We start from the raw sequence: 16,151 nt of genomic DNA, 5'->3' as shown, positions 1-16,151 counted from the left end.
CTTCTCTGTTCAAATTTCATCTATGAGTTTTATTGACCAAGCCCAATGAGGATGTGTGTCTGTATGTGTGCGTATAGTCTATTTTTGTCTGAGTGAGTGTAAGCATTAGTATTATTCACATTTGGAGGATAAAGTTTAGCTCCAGCTGGACAGCTATGTATTAATTAGCCCATTATGTAGACTACTATTTGTCCATGTTTGCAGGTGGTTATTTGCGAATGTTAGCAGGCTACTCCTATATTTGGGAAGCGGGGCTGAGTCAGTTGTTTCACTTCAGACTGAAATTCCATCCCCCTGACATTGTCAGCCTAAAGGAGGTACATTTGAGTGCCTTGCACTCCCCTGATCAATGATGCACTAGCATGCTATCCGCTTTCAGATGCCAACCAGGCGGCTCAATTCGATTTGGTTCATTTCAGAAAAGGAATTAAACTACCGCGTAGGGTCTGGAGCACTGCACATTTTTATTTTTTATTTTTATGTTCATGTGTTCGTTCATTCATTTGCTCTTCCTGTATTCAATGTTTTCTTTCATTTGTACTAATTTCATTGTGAACTGCATGTGTATCAGGGCTTGGAATTCATTCATTCATTCATTCATTCATTCATTCATTCATTCATTCATTCATTCATTCATTCATTCATTCATCCGTTCATTCATTCATCCGTTCATTCGTTCATTTGTGCTCATGTTATCTATTTTGTTTTTTGTTTTCTTTGTCCTTCTTCTCCAATCATGTCATGGGCTTTTCTTTCCTGTTCCACAGAGGAGTACTCCGGTGTGTATGAAGGCACTAACCCATCCTGTCTCTTAAAGCGATACTGTACCATTTCTGGAAATAAACTTATTTTGCACCTCCACCCTGAGTTAAATGATTGAGTTCTCCTGTACTTCCAACCATTCTCTGAGTATGGCTGTGCAAAATTACTTCCAAGCTAGCATGCATCATTGACACTCTTAAGTCCAGGTAGCAGCTAGCTAGATTCAATGATAATTGCTACGGTAGTTAGTAACTAGAATTACCACCAGAAGAGAAGAGAATGGCTGAAAGAACAGAAGAAAGGTAAAACTGAGATCATTTACCTGAAATAATGGTGTAAAATTATCTTATTTCCCAAAATGGTACATTACCACTTTAAAGCTGCATTCCACCATGTCTGGAAATATGCTCTTCCGTTATCTGAGAAGCTGTTTACACGTATATGGATACTTTTTGAAAATGCATTGGGTTTGGCCTCTTGTTTACATGTAAACTGAGTTTTAGACACCTCACTTCAAAACTCTGGATTTAAAAATGATTCCTAAAATGCTTCAGATTTTTTATTGTTATCCACATATCATGTTTATATGTAAACAGATGAGAAGAAAAAAAATCTGCATTTGAAAATATTTGCATACGTGTAACCAGCATCTTACTCAGGCGGTGTACCTCCAAGCTATCGTGTTATGATTGAACTAGTTGGTGGAGCCATGCTATCATGCTCGCTTGGAGTTATGAGTAACATCAGATGGTGGAATGCTGCTTTGGCCCAGAGGCGCCAATCGTGCCCTCAGAATACTTATTTTAATACAACAATTTCTTTCTTAACAAACTAATTACTGTGTCCCAGTGAGTACACAAAATCAGCTGATTGCCGAAATGGTTTATGAAAGGAACGTCCTGCAACATGCATAATTTAGCATGTGGCAGGACTTTTACTTTTTATTTAACCGGGTTTGTTTACCACTGGCTGATTTTAGAACGGGGTTTATAACTCTTGGCTTATGTACAACATGACAACATGATCACACAGAATTCTGTGAATTGAACACAGACAATTGTGACACGAAGTTTCATGGATTTTGCCAAAATTCTGTGATCACAAAAGTGCTTTCCCACAGCTCTATGTTCCCACAGTCTTATGTTCCAGCCTAGATTTATGTTCTCTCAGGACTTTTCTAACTTCAAAGATTTTTTCTCTCAAAATATATTTCTTACTGACCGGTTTAGGGATATTGTACTGCTATCATTCTTTCGTGTAGTACAAGAATTTGGTTGCCTATCAACCAAGTGGAAAAGGTATTTCTCAAAAACATATCTTTACTGACAGGTTAGGGGGGTTAGGGATTGTGTTGGTCTGGGCACAAGTTTAATTGCTATAGCATTTTTTGTTTTGTTTGGTAGAAGAATTTGATATCAACAGACTGGAGAAGGTAGGCCATTTCACGACTGATCGACTTAACGTAGTGCTGTCTGAACATATAGAAAGCACTTCTGTGAGTCTATCATGGAAAAAAACTTGTGTGATCCCCCAACACAGAATTTTGTCAAAATCCATGAAACTGCCACAGATTTTGGGTCCCAAGGGTCCATGTTCATTTCACAGAATTCTGTGAGATCAGGCTGCAGCCAAACAGTAGATCCCTGTGCTGCAGGGTGACAGATCCACCTGAAAACTCCAGAATCAAACAATAGAGAAATGCTTTCCAATAGTGCTATCGTAGTGCGGGGGCGTCAAGGCTTAATAGCTGCAGGGGAAGGGGAAGCCGGTAGAGCTATTTGCTTACTGCAGAGTGTTGGATGGAGACTCGCTGAATCATGTTGTTTGGCAAGGGTTCCCTACCTTCCTTCCCTACCTGGTAGTCTACTGCATTTGTAGTGACGGACCGTATGGGCAGTATTATACGGTTTAAAGTTATTATTAAGGTGAATGAGAATCTTCAACTGCACTTGATTGCCAGCCTGTGAAGGGCTAGAGATCATGTTCCGCATGATCTCCAATCATATTGTACACCGTTTACAACAAGCACACATACAAAGCTGTAACACTTCTGGAAAGAATCCTCATTGTCCAAATTGTGTGTTCTACCTCCTGTCCTGACGTCATGACACCCTTAAAACTAAATTCTGCTGTGCATTAGCCAAACTGCAGTAACTATTTTGTCAAACCATTGCTAAATGTTGAGCTGTGTATCCTGTGAAGAAAGTCTATGGAGGTATCAGCGTGGTGAAATCTGCCTGATCATACTCTGCCTTATGACAACTCCCTGTCGTCAGTTTCAATGTCTGTGTAGTTTTTTAATTATTATTATTTTTTTTTAAGAAAAACGTTGCAAAAGTGAGGTCTGCAGATTTTCTTTGATAACGGCACTGTAGAATTGAGGTCCAAAACCCCACAAGTTGTGACGAGCAAGACGATTGTCGATTGACGCACAGTAACTTTGCTTTAAACACATATACTGTACAGTAGTTACTGCATTTTGCCTCCAAGGGCAGAAAAGAATCATCAAATCCATCTCCTCATTTGCACCCTCATCATTTGTCTTTGTCTTGTGTTTCTGCATGCCATTGTCAGACATTAATTTCATCGGTAAGGCCCTCAAGTCTTTCACAACTCATCTCATTTATCCATGTTTGTCGATAGTTGTATTGTTTTTTGTGATTATGTGGAATTCTTCTCACTACATGTCTGATTTTCTAGACCTTTCTTTTCTCCAGAAACTAACTTTTACTTACTCATGTGCCAGTGGCATTTCTATGGGTGAGAGGAGCCATAAAGTTTTGTCATTCTCCCTGTCTGTCTATCTGTCTGTCATTCTTTGTCTGTCTGTCTGTTTCTCTATCTCTCTCTCTCTCTCTCTCTCTCTCTCTCTCTCTCTCTCTCTCTCTCTCTCTCTCTCTCTCTCTCTCTCTCTCTCTCTCTGTCCGTTCAGGTATGGGTCGTGAAGTGGAGCACCTTATCCAGGAGAATGCACAGCTGCTGGAGACCAAGTAAGACTCACACGCAGACCACTTTAGACCAGACCCCTCACTTGACCCCTTAAAATCATTCACACCACCGCCCCCTTTTAAATCCATAGTGCAATATCTGTGTGGAACGTATTCGTCTCCCTTTACTGTTGCCATGTTAATAAACCATGTCACGCTAAACTGTAACCAAGTCAAGTCTTGTTGACTGGAGGCCAGTTAGACTGTATGGTCTGCTTGGTCTCTGCTGCCCCCCACAGGTCACCATGAGCAAGGCACTTGTAACAGGCCAACACAGGAGGGGGTACTTGTGTGACAAAGGAGATACCGTACTACTGTGATGATAATAGTAATAATAGGGTGATAATAATTATATATTTATTAATAATTACTATAAGTAGTAGTATATTTGTATTATATTGTACTGTAGATATGGGATTTAAGGAGCTACTGCATGACTAGGCCAGGTTGATGTTTTATGGTGTGTGTCATTACAGCAAAATTAAATGATAAGACTAGTTCATAAAATTGTCTAAACGGTTACAGGAACTGATACTGTAGGATGTGACTGTGTATTACAAACATAGGCATGCCGAGACTCCAACCGGTTTAAAGCTTTACTGTACAATTTCTGGAAATAGGCACATTTCACACCCCTGGAGTTAAATAATTGAGCTTTACCTTTCTACTGTTCTTCCAGTCGTTCTCTTTTTCCTGTGATGATAATTCTAGTTTCGAGCTAGGAAGCATGATTGCTTTGCGGTAGAGTTTGTATTGCCAGACTCAGAACACCTGAGCAACCTGATAGTGCATGTTTACTGTATGTTCTCAGGAATGCCCTGACAACAAGAAAATGTGTAGTGTGTGTGTAATTTGGGGTTTTAATGAGTTTGATTTAGGACTGCACAATTAATCGAAAGTCACGATTTTGGCTGCAACGATTAAAAATTGTGGCCATGACGACTAATCGTGATCAGAAAGAGGGCAATATTCAGGCGTCTTTGAAGCCAGAACATGTTGACAGGCTGGTATTTCTGGCCAAAAATCTGTAGGCCCACCTAAGCTTCATGATTTTGCCTTTTACATAATAATTGCAATTCATTTTTATTTTGTTGCCTTATTTAAGTGTTTCTTGTTTATATTTCATTTTGTGATTTTAAATAACTTTCTTCGTAAAATTCAGTTGTTTTATAATCATGATTAATAATCATGATTTCAATTTTGACCAAATAATTGTGTTATCATTTTTTCTGTTCAACCCTAAATTGAATGTTGTTGTCAGGAATGCAGTGAATAGTGTATCATTTTTAATGACTTATCATTTCCTGTTGTGGTCAGGAATGCCCTGTATGTTTTTTTAGCCGTCTCCAATGACTTCATGTAATGTTGTGACTTGTCCTGTGGTTTTGTTGTCAGGAATGCCCTGAACGTGGTGAAGAATGACCTGATTGCGCAGGTGGACGAGCTGGTGTGCGAACGAGAAGTCCTGCAGGGGGAGCTGGAGGTGCTGCGGACAGCCAAAGACAATCTGGAGGACAAGAACAAGGAACTAGAGGAGGAGATCAGGAGGTACACACACACACACACACACACACACACACACACACACACACACACACACACACACACACACACACACACACACACACACACACACACTGTCTCTCTCTCTCTCTTTCTTTTTCTCTGCTCCTTACCCTCTCTGCTTGTTGTCTGTTGTGTGTGTCCAGGGTGCGTGCGGATTTGGAAGAGGCGAAGCTGAAGACCAAAGAAGCAGACGATGATGTAAGCCTGCCATGCTACATCTCTCCCTCGCTAAATCTCTCTCTCCCCCATTCCCTCTTTACCTACCCCATGGCCTCTCTCCGTTCCTTGCTCCATCTCTCCATCTCCTGCTCCCCTGCTGCTCTCCTTCTGTCCTTCAATCTCTTCCACCCGCCCTCTCTCCCCCCCTCCCTCTCTCGGTCAGTCTGAGCTGTCAGTAGTGTCTGTCACAGCTGGATGGTGGATGTTTGTAAACGTGTGTGTGTGTGTGTGTGTGTGTGTGTGTGTGTGTGTGTGTGTGTGTGTGCGTGTGTGTGTGCGTGTGCGTGTGCGTGTGCGTGTGCGTGTGTGTGTGTGTGTGGAACCTCTAATGTGTGTGTGTGTGTGTGTGTGTGTGTGTGTGTGTGTGTGTGTGTGTGTGTGTGTGACCTCTAATGTGTGCAGGGTGCCCGCGGGTTTTTAAAAAGTAGTAAAAGGTAGTAAATGAAAACTTGCATGACGACTGTCTGTTTGAGATAAACTGTTTGTTCATATAATCGGCTACTTAAAATCGCCTCACGCTTTGTGGCAGATGACGGTGAATGCAATCGGAACTCTACCTCACGGTAACAAAGTTGCAAGCGGTGGAAATGCGTTGCGCTTACTATGTAACATACATCGGGCGAATAACAGAATATGTACGATGCTAAATGACGCGGTGAAGTTAAATATTCAAATCGATGAATCTGTTTGCAGTAGCTCCATGTTGCGTGCAGTGTTTGTTGACATCATGTGGCCACTGGAATTTATTCAGTAATATGCACTGCTGGTTCTTCTCCCACTCTCTGAGAGGAACGACTTGTTAGCTTGAACGCCTCTTGCTTCTACCGTCTCGGAAAAAAAAATCTCCCCAACGAGCAGTCTTACCTTTTGACGCCACACGTGTTCTCTCTCATATAGTAGCCTATAGTGCACTCTATCGTTATGTTATTGTTGAAACATATACAGGTCCTTCTCAAATAATTAGCATATTGTGTTAAAGTTCATTTTTTTCCCCATAATGTAATGATAAAAAATAAACTTTCATATGTTTTACATTCATTGCACACCAACCGAAATATTTCAGGTCTTGTTTTGTTTTGTTTTTGCTTAGCTGTCAGCTGTTTTTTGTTCTTTGATCTGGTGACCCACACTTCCCTCTTCATTATACTCCATAGATTTCCATACCAAGTTTTTGTATTTTTAAGAAAAAACAATTCTAATTTGCCAGACAGAACTTTCCATTGACTTTCAATGGGGTTTCATGTCTGGCAAATTAGAATTGATTTTTCTTAAAAATAGAAAAACTTGGTATGGGAATCTATGGAGTATAATGAAGAGGGAAGTGTGGGTCACCAGATCAAAGAACAAAAAACAGCTGACAGCTAAGCATCAATGATATCTGGGCTTTCATAACCCTCATGCAATGCCACTGCCATTGACTTCAATGTTAAACACAGTCAGGTCAGCAGTCTAACCCATGACTGTGGTTTTGAGTAATGAACAAGGCTGAGACTTTTTAAAGCCTCAGGAAGCTTTTACCAGTGTTTAGAGTTAATTGGTTAATTCAGATGATTAGGTTAATAGCTTGTTTAGACAACCTTTTCATGATATGCTAATTTTTTTAGATGGAAATTTTGGGTTTTCATGAGCTGTATGCCAAAATCATCAATATTAAAACAAAACAAGACCTGAAATATTTCAGTTGGTGTGCAATGAATGTAAAACATATGAAAGTTTATTTTTTTATCATTACNGTACATTATGGGGAAAAAATGAACTTTAACACAATATGCTAATTATTTGAGAAGGACCTGTAGGCCTAGCCTACCTAATTTTGAAATTATTTTTTGTAGGACTTCGAATGAAAATATTTTAGTTTAGTAATATTTTAAATTATTATTTATAATAATACTGTTAAAGGTGATTAACCTTGGCTTGTTGTTCTGTAGAACTACAAATTGTGTGTGTGTGTGTGTGTGTGTGTGTGTGTGTGTGTGTGTGTGTGTGTGTGTGTGTGTGTGTGTGTGTGTGTGTGTGTGTGTGTGTGTGTGTGTGTGTGTGTGTGTGTGTGTGTGTGTGTGTGTGTGTGTGTGTGTGTGTGTGTGTGTGTGTGTGTGTGTGTGTGTGTGTGTGTGTGTGTGTCCGCCACCTCACTCTTTTTTTGTCCATGCATCGTCTTTGCATCTCTGGTTGCATTAAGCACAAAAACGAGAGAGTTTGGGTCCTAGGCAGCAGCCAGATCAACAGTAAGGGTAGGCTATTTTAACACAGGGAGATACACAGACGTGGACTAGTTGATTTGAAATAATAAAGGGGCGGATTCCGAGCAGTCATGAAAACTCTCCTGCAACATACAAACTTTAACTTTAACTTTAACACAGGGGTGGGGAACGTTTTTCATTTGAGGTGCCAAATTCCTCCAAGGGCAGTAGGCTACTATGAACACAAACCAGGATTTCCCCCTGCACTTTAGGCCTATATTGAAGGCAGCCACCTTAAAATAGACCTTCTCTAGGTCCCCTGAATATAAATTACCGGTAATTGTATTGCCAATGTAATTTCTAAGATTCCTTTACAAGATATGTCGGATTTCAAGTGAAGCTGCATAACACTACAATTTATATCGGGGTCGGATAAAACAGCCCTCGAGACATAGGTTCCCCAATCCACACCCTGCTTTAACAGGTCATGACAAATTCCTTGCGCAGAAAGAAATTAGGGAGCAGATAGCCTGTGCAAATACCCTGCATTAACTTGTATTAACACTTACACTCAACAATTGCTTTGTTAAATTATAAAAACGTAATTAATTTGGAAAGGTATTTCATTTCTTTACTCACTTCAAGATCGAAGTCATAGTGGTAGTAAAACATTTTTTGGAGGTAGTAAATAGGTAGTAAATTCAACCTAGGAATATCTGTAGGCACCCTGTGCGTGTGCGTGCGTGTGAGTGTGAGTGTGTGTGTGTGTGACCTCTAATGTGTGTGTGTTGTGTGTGTGTGTGTGTGTGTGTGTGACCTCTAATGTGTGTGTGTGTGTGTGTGTGTGTGTGTGCCCTCTTCTGTGTGTGAGTGTGTGTGTGTGTGTGTGTGTGTGTGTGTGTGTGTGTGTGTGTGTGTGTGTGACCTCTAATGTGTGTGTGTGTGTGTGTGTGTGTGTGTGTGACCTCTAATGTGTGTGTGTGTGTGTGTGTGACCTCTAATGTGTGTGTGTGTGTGACCTCTAATGTGTGTGTGTGTGTGTGACATCTAATGTGTGTGTGTGTGTGACCTCTAATGTGTGTGTGTGTGTGTGTGTGTGTGTGTTGTGTGTGTGTGTGTGTGTGTGTGTGACCTCTAATGTGTGTGTGTGTGTGTGTGTGTGACCTCTAATGTGTGTGTGTTGTGTGTGTGTGTGTGTGTGTGTGACCTCTAATGTGTGTGTGTGTGTGTGTGTGTGTGTGTGTGTGTGTGTGTGACCTCTAATGTGTGTGTGGAACCTCTAATGTGTGTGTGTGTGTGTGTGTGTGTGTGTGTGTGTGTGTGTGTGTGTGTGTGTGTGTGTGTGTGTGTGTGTGTGTGTGTGTGTGTGTGTGACCTCTAATGTGTGTGTGTGTGTGTGTGTGTGTGTGTGTGTGTGTGTGTGTGTGTGTGTGTGTGTGTGTGTGTGTGTGTGTGTGTGTGTGACCTCTAATGTGTGTGTGCGTACAGAGCGAAGTGCCTACGGCCCAGAGGAAGCGGTTTACTCGTGTGGAGATGGCCAGAGTCCTCATGGAGAGGAACCAGTACAAGGAGAGACTCATGGAACTGCAGGAGGCCGTCAGATGGACAGAAATGATTAGGTGAGGAGAGAGGTGTGATCAAGGAGAGAGAGAGAGAATATCCCATGCACCATCACTGCAAGTATTTGTGTAATGTTTGCTAGCCATTTGAGGTTAGGTGTCTTGCTCAAGGGCACTTTGGCCATGGATGGAGGTGTAGGGAGAGGTAAGGTTTGGGATTCGAACATGCAACCCTCTGAATTTTGAGACCCCATTATGAATATTCCACACACCTTCACTGTAAGCATTTGTGTAATGCTTGTTGTGTTTGTGTCTGCTCCACAGGGCATCACGGGAGAACCCAGGCATGAGCGAGAAGAAGAGGTCCAGCATATGGCAGTTGTAAGTCACATTGGCCTTCACTGCCAATCTATTACATACACTTGACTATATTGCCAAAAGTATTCGCTAATCTGCCTTGACTCATACTGTATATGACCTTAACTGCAGTGCCATTCCATTCCCAACCCATAGGGTTTAATATGATATCGGTCCACTTTTTACAACCCTCAGTGCCAATCTATTTAAATGTCAGTTGTAAGTCACTTTGGCTCTCCGTGCCAATATGTTACATATGCCAGTGTAAGTCACATTGGCTTTCATATCGGTGCCAATGTATATGTCAGATGTAAGTCACATTGGCCTTCAGTGGGAATCAATAGCTTTGTCTTGTATATTTTGATTGTGAATAATCTGGCTGTTACAGTCACAGTGTCCTCCAATGGTACGCTATGCTAATGTCTTACTTATTATAATATAAATATTATAATTGACAGTTGTACGTCACATTGGACTTCAATGGGAATCTACATTGTATACAGTAGCAGCGATGTCTTTAATATTATATTTGTGAATCAAGAAGAATCATTTAATCATTAACTTATTCTCTTACTTCCCTTTTCTTTGATTTTTTTTGTTTATTCGTTACTCCAGCATGTAGGTAAACTTTTAATTGCCTTGAAATACTTTTTTTTTGCCTGCACTTGAGGTGATCCTTGATGTGTTGGTCCTTGCTGATGTGATCTCAGACCTGGAAATGGCTTAGCCCTAAAAATATAGAATCATTTTTTTGTTTATTTAGTATTATTGAATGTCTTTGTGAAACCAAACACTTCATCAATAATTTTTTAGTCCGTTTTTTTGTGGATTTTTACATTATAGAGTCGTACCTTACCTTCCTATACCATTGTGCACAAATATTCTATTCTACATAGGGACTAAATGGAAAACAAAATACCCATTTATATAACTTAGGATGCCTTTGTCAGGTCTGAGATTTTTGGGGGTGCAGATTAGTCGGGAATGGTTTTGCTGTGTAAAGGGATATTTTATAAAAGGTCACGGGACATGGTTGTTTTGCTTGCAGTTGGTGTATGTTTGTGGAGTGGATTCGACTGGACTGGAGTGGAGTGGAGTGGGGTGGAGTGGTGTGATATATTTCATTGACCTGGTATCAAAATGCTACTGTTTATGAGGTGGAGTTGGGTGGGAGGGCTTGACATTGTCACCTGTCAACCAGACAAAAATGGATCAAACTTGGCCGTGGAGAGTAATAGTTCTAGTCTCACTAGCCACTATGGCAGGTAACTTACTGTATTCTTGGGTATGACTTATCTCAGTAGCATATATGTGGTTTAGTTATATTTAGATTCAAGGAAGACCATTCAGATTATATTTGTCTGATACTGTAGGTAGTTTCATCTAACACACTATGTTCATGGCACTGATCTGTCTGGTTTTTGCACTTCATTTTCTGAGCTTAGATGTTATAATGGTAAAGAAAATATGTGAAGAGTTCAGATGCAAAAACCCCTAACTCCATTTCTGAAGACCTGCACTTCTGTATTTTTAGAGAACCCCGTTGTTTGTTTGGTTTACATTCATGTACTTGATAATACATATAAATAGTTATACTACATAAATAAAATAAAAAACTATGAAATTTTGATAGCATTTTATTAAATTAAAATGAATTAAGATTATTTTCTGAAAAGGCACTTAGGGGGTTTTGCATCTGAACTCTTCATGTCTGAAAAATTCTGATGAAATAATTATGGCTAGTATGAAGGCTGAATGGCTAGTGACTCTGGACAACCAGTAGCCACTGAAGCTGGTGAGCCAAAAAGTGAGCAGAAAGTTAATGTCAAGCCCTGGGGTGAAGTGGGTGGTGTATTCTATTGGGCTGGTGTCTAAATGCTACTGTGCCCTTCTCTCCTGCTCTGTACTCTCCCACTACACTATATATACTCTCCTACTATACTATACTACATGTTCCCCCTGTTCCCCTCTCCGTCCCCCCTCTATGTCATGTTGTCCTCTATGTTGGCCTCTACAGGAGGTCAGTGGGGGAGTGGAAAACGTTTATTATTTATTTATTTTCAGATAGAGACCGTATATGTCTGTTTTCAGGAGTATGGATGGAAGCAAGCAGGGCTACTCAAAGACCTGGATAGATGAAAGAAATCTTGCATGGTTTCAGTGTAAAAACGTACGGGTCTTTAGTGGGGATGTTTGCCCAATGACTTGGATTTTTTGATAGGTCATTGAGAGGTAGAGGTAGAACTTTTTTTAACAAATAAACTTCATATGAACATACATATCACATTTGCACAGCATAAACCTAGTGCAGTCTATGGTGGAAATAGTGAAGGTGCCACTTGCCAGTTATATTACGCCCAAGATGATGCTTTGACTTGCATATAGTCCAGGGGTGTCAAACTGAAATTGACTGAGGGCCAAAATCAACATCTAGAATGAAGTCATGGGCCGAACTCAATAATGTGTACATGTGCGTACAGTAATACTCATAAATGAATTTCACACACACTCTTTATATGGTGATTCAAATGTGCCTGCACATATTGTGTTGCATATGAGGGTATGCTATTTCATTAGCAGGGGCCACTGATGCTCCAGTGACAAACCAAATTCCATGTTTAAGTCTGGTTTAGAATAAAATGACTCCTCGGGCTAGATTTGGCCTGAGTTTGACATCCCTGATATAGTCATGTCTTCCAAGGCAGAAAGAAATGCAAGGCAGTCTTCGTCTCCATCATTAAAAGCTTTTACAGAGCTAGTTCATGGTTCATATATAGTCTGATATAGTCAGTCAGGCTTTCACAGGTGGGTTGAGGTGGAGGTGAAAGGTGGGTTGAGATGCAGGTGGAGAGGTGGAGCTGTCGGGATGCCATGTGCATGTGTGGAGGCAGGCAGGATGGCATGTGTGGTTGTGTTGTTGTCTTGGAGCGCCCTCTGCTGGAGGCATGTGGTGTTGTGTGTTGGCGCATCCCCCAGGTCCCTGGCCCCTGTTCCCAGTGTCCCCTAACATTGAGCCCCTGAGTCACATCTAACATCTACAGCTGCTGCTGCCATGTCCACGTCTGTATCCCTAGCGCTGTCTCTGTGTGTTTCTTCTGTCTATCTCTCTCTCCATCCCACCATCCCTACTCTTTCTACATACCTCCATCCCTCCATCCCTCCATCTCTACTCTCTCTCCCTCTGCATCTCTCTCTCTCTCTCTCTCTCTCTCTCTCTCTCTCTCTCTCTCTCTCTCTCTCTCTCTCTCTCTCGCTCCCCCATGCCCCTGCTCTGCTCTCCCCATTCCTCCATCCCTCTCTCCATCCCTCTTTCCCTCCCTCTCTCTCTATCTCTCTCTGTCCCTCCCCATTCCTCCATCCCTCTATCCATCCCTCTTTCCATCCCTCTCTCTCTATCTCTCTCCATCTCTCCACCCCTCCGTTCCTCCCTCTCTAGTTTCAGCCGTCTGTTCAGCTCCTCGTCCGGTGCGTCTGCTAAGAAGCCCGATGCTCCGCCGGTGAAGCTGAGCTACAACGCGCCCACCTCTCAGGTGGTGCCCACCGTCAAGAAGCGCAGCAGCACCCTGGCACAGCTGCCCAGCGACAAGTCCAAATGCTTTGACTTCCTCAGCGAAGAGTGAGTTACTGTGACGAAAATACGCACGCACACACACACACACACACACACACACACACACACACACACACACACACACACACGGCTGCCCAGCGACAAGTCCAAATGCTTTGACTTCCTCAGCGAAGAGTGAGTTACTGTGACGAACACACACACACACACACACACACACACACACACACACACACACACACACACACACACACACACACACACACACACAGCTGCCCAACGACAGGTCCAAATGCTTTGACTTCCTCAGCGAAGAGTGAGTTACTGTGACGTACACGCGCGCACGCGCGCACACACACACACACACAGCTGCCCAACGACAGGTCCAAATGCTTTGACTTCCTCAGCGAAAAGTGAATAGCCATGAACATCCCACATACACACATACACACATACACATACACATACACACACACACACACACACACACACACACACACACACACACACACCCCAAGTCCAAATGCTTTGACTTCCTCATTGAAGAGTGAGTTACTATGACGATCAAAGCCCAATCACAGCCATTGCCTAGAGATGGGCTTTAGAGTGTTGAGTGTTGAAGGTTCAAATCCCACCCTTACCTCTCCCTACCTCAGTCCCCGCAAGGCGCCTAACCCCACACTGCTCAAGGGACTGTAACCAATACCCTTTACTTAAAAAGAACTAACTCGCTTTGGATAAATGTGTCAACTAAGTGTAATGAAATGTAACGTAACATAACGTGATGTAATGTAATGTTTGTAAATGTAACGTAACATAACGTGATGTAATGTAATGTTTGTGTCCGCCATGCTTCAGGCCAGAGACGGCTAACTCCCCTACGCGTCGTGAGCAGAAGAGAGCACAGTACCAGCAGGTCAAAGCCCACGTGCAGAAGGAGGACGGACGCGTACAGGCTTACGGATGGAGCCTTCCCACCAAGTGCAAGGTAATACTATATTATTACCATTCAGTATTACATCACTATACTGTAATATGTAGGCTTACGGATGGAGCCTGCCCACCAGGTGCACGGTACATAAGGTTTTGAATTAAATAGTTTATTTACGCTCTTGCTCTCTTTTTATTTATTTATACCCACTCTCGTTCTCCCCTCTCCCTCCCCTGTTCTCTCACCCTCCTCTTCCCTCTCTCTTCTCTCCCTCCCCTGTTCTCTCACCCTCCTCTTCCCTCTCTCTTCTCTCCCTCCCCTGTTCTCTCCCACTCCTTTTCCCTCTCCTCTTCTCTCCCTCCCCCCTGTTCTATGTCCTCCTCTTCCCTCTCCTCTTCCCTCTCCTCTCCTCTTCTCTCCCTCTCCTCTTCTCTCCCTCTCTCCTCAGGTGAACGGAGGTGCCAATAAAGAGGGCCGTATGAAGAATCTGCCGGTTCCCGTCTACCTGAGGCCCCTGGACGAGAAGGACGCCTCCATGAAGGTCAACATCTGTGTGTGTGTGTGTGTGTGTGTGCGTGTGTGTGTGTGCGTGTGTGTGTGTGTGTGCGCGTGCGTGCGTGCGTGCGTGCGTGAGTGCATGCGTGCGTACGTGCGTACGTGCGTGCACAGTCTACCTCTTGTTTGGTTGCAACTTTGAATACCATATCATCCAAGCGTAAGTGCACATGAGCAAGGCACCTCTACTGACTCTAAGTAATATCCTGCACTTATTTGTACTTACTTGTACACTCACCGGCCACTACATTAGGAACACCTGTTACAACTGCTCATTGAGGCAACTTTCTGATCAGTCAATCACATGGTGGCAACTCAATGCATTTGTGCATGTAGACATGGTTGAGATGATCTGATGCAGTTCAAACCGAGCATCATAATGGGGAAGAAAGGTTATTTAAATGACTTTGAACATGGCATGGCTGTCAAGCCGAAAGGGCATGATTTGAGTATTTCAGAAAAGACTGACCGTCTGGGATATTCACACACAACCATCTCTAGGGTTTACAAAGAATGGTACGAAAAAGAAAAAAAATGCAGTGAGCAGCGATTATGTGGGCAAAAATGCCTTGTTGATGGCAGAGGTCAGAGGAGAATGACCAGACTGGTTTAAGCTGATGCAATGGCACTCATTACAACCGAGGTGTGTATAAGAGAATCCCTGATTACACAGTAAATTTATCAGATCTATCAGATTTATCAGATATTTATCTGATTTATCAGATTTATCAGATCTTGGGGCAAATGGGCTATAGCAGCAGAAAACCACATTTGGTGCCACTCCTGTCAGCTAAGAACAGGAAAATTGACAACAATTGGCAACAATTTGGACAGGCTCACCATAAACGACACTAGAGGATCAGAAAAATGTTGCCTGTTCTGATGAGTCTTGATTTCAACTGCAACACTCAGAATTTGGCATCAACAACATGAAAACATGGGTCAACCCTGCCTTCCATCAACATTTCAGGCTGGGGGTATATTTTTTTAGCACAATTTGGGCCAATTAGAACAAATGTATCTCTGTTGGAATGCCACAGCCTACCGGAGTATTGTTGTAGGCAGTTCAGGCAATTCTGAACTCTAAAGGGGGTCCAACCCAGCACTAGAGAGGTGTTCCTAATGAAGTGGCCGGTGAGTGTAGATGTGTATCGATAAGATCCTCTATATTTTTTCTCAAGTTCGTGTGTGTGTGTGTTTTTTCCTCTGCATTTGCCCATGCGTGTTATAGCTGTGGTGTGCGGCGGGTGTGAACCTGTCGGGAGGTAAGACGCGTGATGGCGGCAGCATCGTGGGGGCGAGCGTGTTCTACAAGGACGTGCCAGCTGAGGAGGGTGAGGACGTCAGCCTCACCATAGTACGACGCAAGGGCTCACAGACCAGCTTAGATCGGCTGGAGCAAGAGCTGAAGGTAACACACACACGCACACACACACACACACACACACACACACACACACACACACA

General features: G+C 42.6%; 1 protein-coding gene across 2 annotated transcripts in view; it reads left to right on the top strand.

Annotated features, from left to right (window-relative positions):
- Positions 1-16,151, top strand: part of spag9b (sperm associated antigen 9b) — a 101,770-nt gene that overhangs the window by 73,821 nt on the left and 11,798 nt on the right. For both annotated transcript variants that reach the window (XM_063221806.1, XM_063221804.1), the window contains 9 exons: positions 3,695-3,752; positions 5,145-5,297; positions 5,459-5,513; positions 9,203-9,333; positions 9,598-9,654; positions 13,067-13,246; positions 14,057-14,186; positions 14,578-14,670; positions 15,916-16,095. In XM_063221806.1, the coding sequence (XP_063077876.1) occupies positions 3,695-3,752; positions 5,145-5,297; positions 5,459-5,513; positions 9,203-9,333; positions 9,598-9,654; positions 13,067-13,246; positions 14,057-14,186; positions 14,578-14,670; positions 15,916-16,095 (1,037 nt within the window). The remainder of the gene's footprint in view (positions 1-3,694; positions 3,753-5,144; positions 5,298-5,458; positions 5,514-9,202; positions 9,334-9,597; positions 9,655-13,066; positions 13,247-14,056; positions 14,187-14,577; positions 14,671-15,915; positions 16,096-16,151) is intronic.

The sequence above is a fragment of the Engraulis encrasicolus genome, chromosome 17 (assembly GCF_034702125.1).
Source record: "Engraulis encrasicolus isolate BLACKSEA-1 chromosome 17, IST_EnEncr_1.0, whole genome shotgun sequence".
Taxonomy (NCBI): domain Eukaryota; kingdom Metazoa; phylum Chordata; class Actinopteri; order Clupeiformes; family Engraulidae; genus Engraulis; species Engraulis encrasicolus.
This window is presented reverse-complemented; position numbering and strand designations above follow the sequence as displayed.